Below are 9,196 nucleotides of genomic sequence, written 5' to 3' on the forward strand. Positions count from 1 at the left end.
CTCTCTCTCTCTCTCTCTCTCTCTCTCTCTCTCTCTCTCTTTCTTTGTTTTTCAATCCATGCATCTCCATGTAACTCAGAACTCATCATTTCCAAAAGATGATTGCCTCAGTGGTTATTCAGTTAACAGCAAAAAATACGTGAAAAAAGTAAAAAATGATCGTTTTTCACAAATTTCTCTATTCTCCTAAAGAAATTATGCTTATGGGTATATTAATGAGATATAAACACGTCTCTTCAGAATTTTCATAATCCAATCCGAAAATAATCAGCTTACTGAGTAATGCTCATGACTTTTCGAGAAATGTGGAATTTCTCATCATGAACGTAATTGAACAATGAATACGTGATACAACCATTAACGCAAACGGTGAATTGTTTGATGAATTGTGTCATCATCGTCTCAAGAATACGTAAAAATTTGACAATACTTTTTTGTTATTGTATGATTATTTAATAATCCTAAATTCTCATGAATATTCCTAATGATTCAGTAGGGAAGAGTGTGAAATTTTTCCAACGTTATTGTCTCCGAAAAATGCAAGCGGCACACCACCCTGCACCGTCGCCCATGCCGTGCGTTAATCAACTGGACTACTTTCGCAACCTTAAATGTCTTTGTGAATAATCGCAGGGAATTGAAAATCTCTATATTTGTATCCTATTTCAAAACTTATAATAATCATTTGCAAATTGGGAAATTCCAAAATTATAATAACTAGTGATCGCGTTTTTTTCCGTGAGATTGACGACGTATCTATGCAATTGGAGTTTTGCATGAAAATTTTTTATTGTTGAATATGAAAATTGAATGAAAAATATTAGATACGTATTTTTTTATTTTGAAAAATAATGAAAAATGAACAAGTCGTAGGCGATTGAAAACAACGAACTTATGACGTCATAAGTTCAACGTTTCTTCAATTGGCTATAACTTCTTGATTTTTCATCTTCTTTCAAACTAAAAAAATACGTATCTAATATTTTTCATTCCATTTTCGTATTTCATCATTTTTTTAATAACAAAATTCCCTGCAACCTCCCAATTATCCATTCAGATTCTTGTTTTTATTTCTTTTGGTGTTGTTTTCTCAACTTAATTCCTTCAATTTCAGAATTGTTAACATTTTCCATTTCAACAATTTCGAGTAGAAAAAAGTCAGACGTATTATTTTTGAAATAACTAAACAACTGCTGAGACGATTTCTTTTTCAATTCAGGCAGATGTACTCTACACAAAGACGCATCGATTGCATGAAAAATAATTTAAATCGCATCATTTCTTCAGGAGAAATAGCCAAATTAGCAAAATAAACATCATTTTTGACGTTTTTTCACATGTTTTTTGCAGATAACTGAAGAACCGCTGAGTCGATCGTGTGCAAAAACTATTCATTTCTAAGTTACATGGAGATGCGTCGATTGAAAAAAAAAATTTCACATTGCACTGTTCCTTGAAAAGAAATCGTAGCTCAAAATTTTTTGCATCACATACATTCGCACATACACACACACACGCACACATACAGACGGACATGTGTTTGAAAACATTATAGAAAGATTCGAGGAGTCATGAAACGTGGAAATATCATTGAATTTCAACTTTTGATTTTCGGGGTCATTACAATAACTTCCTCCCTTCGGGTCGGGAAGTTAGTAAATTGGATAATGTGAATTTTGCATAAGTGAAAGGTTCAATTAAAATCGTAAAAAAATTAATTTCGATTATCGAGTGAAAATAAATATTAATAATTCTTTAAATTTTGGAATGTGTGATTGGTGATAAAAATTAAACGGTTATTGAAAATTACTAGAGTATAATCTACGAGGCCATGGAATTGAGATTACCTTGTGGCGAATTGCAAGAAAATGGTCGAGTTGATAGGATTTTATTATTATTAATTTTTTTTATTCGGAAACTCAAATTATATTTTGAAATTTCTATAATTCTGCGGTAATTGTGAGAAGAAAGACATTATTTTGATCCGAATTTAGTATTTCGGGACAATTAATTAATTTGATATTTATTTGATGAATTGTCGAAAATTGTTTATTTTTAGCTTGGAAATTAACTTGAAAACAAATTTCATATTTTGCATTAATTTTAACGAACTAATTTTAAATGGGGAACTCAATTGAAAAAAGTAAATAAATAAATTTTTGATGATTATAAAAAAAAGAGAAGAATTTGCTATCCGGAAGTGCGCGTAAAATTAAAACAATCCTTTGGATTTTAAATTCATTCTGTTGTAAACAAAATCCTGATTTTACATAATTTCTATTCAGTTAATTCGAATACATTTTTATTTGTTAATTTTTAATTTTTCCTCTATTATTCCAACAATTCACCCGACTCCAATCCCTAGCTATTATCCTCGCGGATAAGCTAAAAATGAAAGAAATACATTGTCATAGGGGAGGGTGGGGCAAAATGGAATTGTGGGGCAAAATGGAACGACGGGGCAAAATGAAACGATGGGGCAAAATGGAACGATACAAAAAACGAATATAGAGCGAAATTCAGACAACTTTTTTTTTCACCTAATGTGAGCTCAAAAATGACGATTCGGGGTTTTCATTCAAAAATTCATTTGAATTCAAAATTTTTAAAGAGCAGAAAGATGAGAATTCATCAACTCATCTGAATTTTCGATCAAAACATTGGTAAACTTTAGTAAACTAAATCATATAATGTATTCTTCAATTTTCAATCAATTGAAAATTCAAAAAATCATTTACCTTAACTTTCCAGATTTCTATTAATTTTCAAGAAAAGAGGAGAATGGGGCAAAATAGAACGGTAGTGAATTTTGGTTTTCAAAAACTATAGGACCTGTTTTTAATATTCAATTTATTCATAGAACAATAATAATATTCCAAAGGTCTTATTTATTTATCTATAATCGTCTATTACTCTATAATTGAATTTACAGACATCAGATTTTTCTTCAGTTTTTTAACCTTGAATTATCTTTTTCACAATGAAGATAGCAAAATTTCCATAATGACCTTTTTTATAGCCCTTGAAATTCTCTACAAAAAGTTCCTTATCAAAATTCTCCTATCTCCCTTAGATTACAAGATAGCAATAACTACAGAGTAGACTGATGTCACTGACTTAACCCCGAATCATCATTTTTGAGCTCACATAAGGTGAAATAAAAGTTGTCTGGATTTCGCTCCATATTCGTTTTTTGTAGCGTTCCATACCGTACCGGCAGGCAGAGATAAATTAGAATTTTCATCAGTATTTTCAATTCGTTAGGGATGTTTAAAAGGGTTAGAATGAGAAATTGTGTGAACAGTTGAGATTGAAGCAACTGAATCATCATTATGCTTTGGTCTGCGTATTTTGAATACGAATTTGTCCATCGCATTTTCTTTGGAATGCAAAATACAGGGTTCTAGAGCGTATTCTGGCTCGGAATAAAGGGTCTCGATACCGATAATCTCTCGAGGCATCAAAGATAGTGCAATTCTGGGTCGAAAGTACCTTTGTGACTCACATAATTCATGAAATTGAAAAATGAAGACGCAGGTGACCGAATTTGCATTGCAATCTCACTTGGAAAACAGTTCCAACGAAATGGATATCACAACCCTTCGAGTCAATTAGACCTCCAATTAGATAAGTTGGAACCGATTCTCTGTGTAGAAATCTCTCCGCTCTACACTGCTATACAGTCAAGCCGGGGCTGAACGTTTTATTTCCCTTCCTCATGCTCCTTTAATGTTATTGAAATTGAGTCTTCATGAGAATAATTTCGTTTGTAACAATGGACTCAATCTAGATACTGATCAAGTTTTTAGAAAAGTGGTTCTTTAGTGCCTATGCGAATATAAACCCACCCGAGCTTTGCCATCATGATCAAATACATTCATTAATAACTTGTTGACTAAACCCTGCAGCCAAAAGTGAAAAAGAAACTGGTGACAAAGAATTTTTTCACTCTTTCATCCTCCGAAAGATTCGCGCTCTATTGTGAATCGTAAAATCGTTGTATACCACACAAAACCACTGCGTCCATAGGTGGACGTCTTACTAATTTATGCTGATTACACCGATTCAGTGAAAATGGATTCATCATCACTTACTACGGTGATAATTTGAATTATAAGACAACAATAAATACATAACAGCAATGTATATCTAATTATTGGACAGAAGAATTCAGTTAATATATGTACCAATGAGATATGGTGGACTCATACCAGAACATATTTGTGAATTGTAAAGAAAAATAGAAATTCTTACCTTACAGTGGGTGCAGTTATGGATGACAGAATATGACTGGCGGCAATCGTATCGCGCCAATACCTCCTCAAACTCACAGTGTAATCGAGCAGCAAGTGCATCGACACTTAGTATCTTTTCGAGAGCTTTACTGCATCTTGGACTACCATTCAAAACGTCCTCCAAAGGGCCGCCGTTACCGGGTGCCAAGGCATTTATTACCGCATACTCACAGCAATGGCGTAGACGGAGGCCACTTAAGAACCAATATCGATTCTCTCGTGAGGTTGCAAAACTTAACGAACTGGACCGTGCAAAATCTTCTTGGCAGATGTCTCGTTTGTGTGACTCCTCAAGGTAAAAAAGGCACTGATCCGGAGCCGTACTGCCTTTAACTGTTCTGTCAATTGTTTTCCATTGCATTTTAGCAGCTGAACCAGTACGCCACTTTCTTGGTACAACAAGACGCTCAACAACCTCATGGAATATTCTATCGGAATTAATACTCAATGCGCACGAAATTGGACAATATTTAGGTACTTCAGGTGGTCCACAGCTGCCCTGAAGATCGGCCGGTGCTGGACCTGCTAGATCGCAAGCCGAAAGCCAAGGATTTATTTGGTTCACCTCCCAGGTATATTCGTTATAAGGATGAACTTGTTCTCCGTCCTGAGAACGGTCATTATGCGATTGTCCATCAATACGATTACCACCACTACGGAGACGCGCAACTGGTGATAAGTTATGTACGGTACTATTATCAATAAATACCAGCGATGATTTTTGGACGAATGACACTGATGTAATAATACCCGTTGATGGATACGTCGAGCACAATAATGGTAGAGCCAAAAAATACAGAAGGAAGAGTGATCCATAACTCGTTCTAATAAGTTTGCGGCGTGAAAATTCGGCAGCATCATGTTTTTCATATTTGTGAAAATGTGATGTTGATCTTTCCCTAATTGTCTGTCCGGTCCAGGCTCTGTTATCGTCTTTCGCCAATAACACATTATTATGTTTGTGTTCAATGATGGTATTATCCTGGAGCCAGTTCGTTTGATAGGCTGAACATCTCGCCTGTCTAGTGTTTTCTGATTCTTTCCATTTCCTAAATGTTGGGAGCTTCGCAAACACCCAATGATGCTCAAGATTAATTGTTTCAGTGGTCGTATTATCCAGTGAATTGATATAGAGTCTTGTCCTGTTTTTGATAAGAAACGATCGGCTCGGTAAAATGTGTTTGGTTTCATAATGGTTGGAATATTTGAAGGCAGTGTTTCTAAACACATAGATAGGAATAAAATCCTCAGCACTTTTCCTTGCCAATGAAGCTCCACAGTATAACTTTGCATCGCGTGACTCATCATGTTCCACACATTCATAATCTCGGCGGACAAGTATGTCAAGTTTGAAACTCGTCCAGTCAGGGAACCAGAATGAAATATGTATGGTATATTCATTGCATAAAAATTGTTTATAGTACTTACAATAAGTAGCTTTAAAGGCAATTCTGCGGACTTGCACATGGAGGTTTTTATGACAGTCGTATTCTTCGTAAGGGTCAAATAAGCTGGTCGATTTGGCATGCAAAATTTCAAGGACGGTGTCATGATTGCGTCCTCTATATTTACCATCTCTACGTACCTCGTCAATGAAATGGTGTATTGACGAAGAGCAAATGAAGTGGGCGGTGGTTGTCGCCTGGTAATAAATTTGCAACTGCGCCGACACAGTCCACACGGTCTTCGTCTCCGTCCTGGATGGTGATCCCGTGATACGGGGCAGGTGCTCGAGTTGCATGAGCACGTGACAGGGGACACTGGCGTCCCCACGACGACGTTGTCGGCGCTCTTCCTGGGAGGTGAGCGTCGATCGCCCTCTCCTACTGTATTTTGTTTCCAGATAAAGCCAAACCTTTTGTTTCCGAAAACAATAATATCTCTTTCTCCAAGTGCTTCGTTCGCCGTATTTACCCCGACTTCTCCTTTTCCTATCTTTCTTCCTTGTATACAACACCACGCTGGCTCGGGCCTGGCTCGCCGGCGACAGGGACGACGGCGCGGGTTGATGGTTCTGTTTGGTCCGGGCCGCATCGCTGAAATAGCCACGATGGCCTGGGCCCGTCGCCGCTGCCGCAGCTGACGCCTTGTATTGCCACAGCACCTGGTAATTTAACCAGTTGCTGCTTAATGAATTCACTGACGACCCGGTGTGGCGGTCGATTATACAAAATCGCTTGTGCCAGTAGAACCAATAATCCAACGACGATGACAACCACGAGGTAATGGACGAACCCGCAGCTGATCTTTCGTCGTTGAAATATTTTCTGCGATAAATACGTTGTCGTTGCAGCTGGACCTCTTTTCCTTGATAACGTCGTCCAATCTGAATTCGACCCAACGATATGAAAGTAATATGTGAAATTCGTAAGCGTCCAAGAAACAATGATATATTTTCGATCTTGTTTTTCTTCTGACACGCCTGTGACAACCGTGCTCCAACAGTTGTGTCTCGTGTGACGTATTTCCCACTTGACACGCTTTACTTTTTCCTGTTTCTGCGATAAAAAATCCTGATACTCTATCTTCTTCTTCGTCTTCGGCCTCACGCTGATGGTGCGACGACACACGTGGTTCATGCTGCATGCTGGCTACAACCGCCGCCCTGACGTCACCACGCCACCAGCCGTCTCCTTTCTCAATCTTATTATTATAAGATCTTAAAGCGTCTTCTCAATCCACTTATGTACAAATACTGAATATTTCACCGAATTAATCAGATTTTCGGAGCTCTAATGCAAACGTTCTCCTCACAAAATGGCCATAAACAAGAATTGGTTATGTACGATAACACTACGAGTGGCAGTGGAGACACGCATATCGGCCGCGCACTCATAGCACTTGTACAAAGATCCATGGGCACACCCCGTACCCAGCGGGTGTGCAAAGTAACCTTCGATAAGTTGAACTTTTTTCTTATTCCCTCAATTATTCCCTCTCGTGTTTCTTTCGTTGAACTACCCAATCTCTCGACCCACACCTTGACTGTGCTCTCTTTATTTTTCTCATGTCCACATTCCCACCCCTTTTCTCTTTACCATCCACTAGCTAACTCACTTCTTGCCTCTCGTTCTGTTCACAATCAAGCACCACCTCGTCTCTCACTCGCATGCAACCTCAGCCTAATCCTCCCTCTAAAGTTTATAATACTCCTTCCTGTCCTCAAAGAATCCCGTCGTCTTATTCGGTTTTTCTGTGATCATGACTATTGCCAATTTTTTTCCTTTCTCTATCCTTTTTTTTCAATGTTTCATCATATGACAATGTCACTTTCAGTATCACCACTTTTAGATCTTGCAAAAAATTTCGGAAAGAAATAAAAATCTGTTTGATAAAATTATGTGCAGTTTTACAGTGGAGCGACAGCGTACATTCACATTCACATATACGTACACCCACAAGAATGTGCGCGCATGTTGTGTTGCGCAGTATTGTACGAAAAATTAAGAAGCGTGAGGGAGAAAAAGGAAAGAGAATAACGGGGTTGAAACAGAAAAGTAAAAGAGGGAAAAGAAAATTCCATTCCCTTGCAGAATGATACAGAAGAATTTATCATGAATAAAAACTGATCATAATGTGGAAAAATTGTGAGTCGCTGAGACACCAATCCGGTATAATGACTGAGAACTCAAACGTTTCACTATTTCCTCTTTGTTACCACCATAATCATTTACGATCACTACTATTGCACTGATTCTGGCACCAAGATGCTGCTCCTACGGCCGTCGCCGACATTTTAGTTGTCGCTACTACTGCTGCCACGATTACTCACACATCACATTATCACGCACATGCACCCTTACAGATGCTCCTTAATAATGTTGGAAACTGGACCTTGATTTTGATGTTGTCTCACTTTTCCACTTCAATATTATGTACGTTCATTTTTTGAAGAGTGGAATTTTTCACTGATCAATTCATCAATTTTTCAATCAATTTCAAAGCAAATAAAAAATCAGTTATCATCTATGCGTTATCCCATTCCAATTATGCATATCGTCTCATTTTCACTCAACTACAAGAGGAAAAATGCGATTAAAAAATATTTAGGAGGTTTTCTTATTCGATTTCAAAGTAGCGAAAAATCATCACACTATTACTATACCGTCACATGACCAGATGAGTGGATAGAGACAGCAAAATTGTCACAAATAAAAAAAAAATGACTAAACATATCAGTAACCTGTCGATAGTGTAAATGTAGAACGACTGCTCTTCACTTCAGCACCAGGACTGGAAACCTCGCCTACCTCCCCCAAATGGCTGTGTACAATCGCCGATAGGGGGCAAACCAAGTGCCTCTAATGTTTTCCTTCTCTTCCATCGTATCCATTCTTACAGTTCGCTTTCTCAACTCCCGTCAGTACATGTGTACTCATCAACGGTGCATCTGTACCAGTGTACTTTTCCTTCATTTCTTCCACGAGATTTCACTCCAATGATAAAATTTGTAAAAATCGTTGCATCAATTATCTATTGGAGATGCTGAATTTTATTTATCATTCTCTAAAATTCCCTGTTCGATATGTACAAATCACCCCGAGGGTGAGCCATGGCAGAGTTTATAGCCTGAAAATCGAAAGGAGGGAGAATGAATGGAGTGCGCTTGCGCCTACGTACATATTTTAATTGAGAATTTATATATATTCTGTATTTGCGTACAGTTTGCAACTTCAAGTCACAGAACTGAAGATACTGGGCCACACTGGACATGTCATAATTCTGGCTTCATGATATTTTTTGGTGGAAATTAACACTAGAATCTCGAAGTGGAGAGTTTAAGCGAATGACAGAAAATGTGTTCTCAATAAATAACGAAATGTGGAGAAGTTAGATAAAAAGAGAGGTGAATGGCACATTCGGAAGAAGTCGGTCAGGCCGAACCAGCATTCGTCGAAGCC

The 9,196-nt window shown here is 37.7% G+C and overlaps 1 protein-coding gene across 2 annotated transcripts in view; it reads right to left on the reverse strand.

Moving 5' to 3' along the window:
* Window positions 1–7,869, reverse strand: part of LOC107040103 — a 567,783-nt gene extending 559,914 nt beyond the window's left edge. Inside the window, exon 1 of one of the 2 annotated variants that reach the window (XM_015260049.1) lies at window positions 4,255–7,869. In XM_015260049.1, coding sequence (XP_015115535.1) covers window positions 4,255–6,036 — 1,782 coding nt within the window. In that variant the 5' untranslated portion in view covers window positions 6,037–7,869. The remainder of the gene's footprint in view (window positions 1–4,254) is intronic. The other variant, XM_015260050.1, reaches the window with a different exon arrangement.
* Between the last annotated feature and the right edge of the window lie 1,327 nt (window positions 7,870–9,196).

The sequence above is a fragment of the Diachasma alloeum genome, unplaced genomic scaffold (assembly GCF_001412515.2).
Source record: "Diachasma alloeum isolate Michigan unplaced genomic scaffold, Dall2.0 Dall_scaffold_00317, whole genome shotgun sequence".
NCBI lineage: Eukaryota > Metazoa > Arthropoda > Insecta > Hymenoptera > Braconidae > Diachasma > Diachasma alloeum.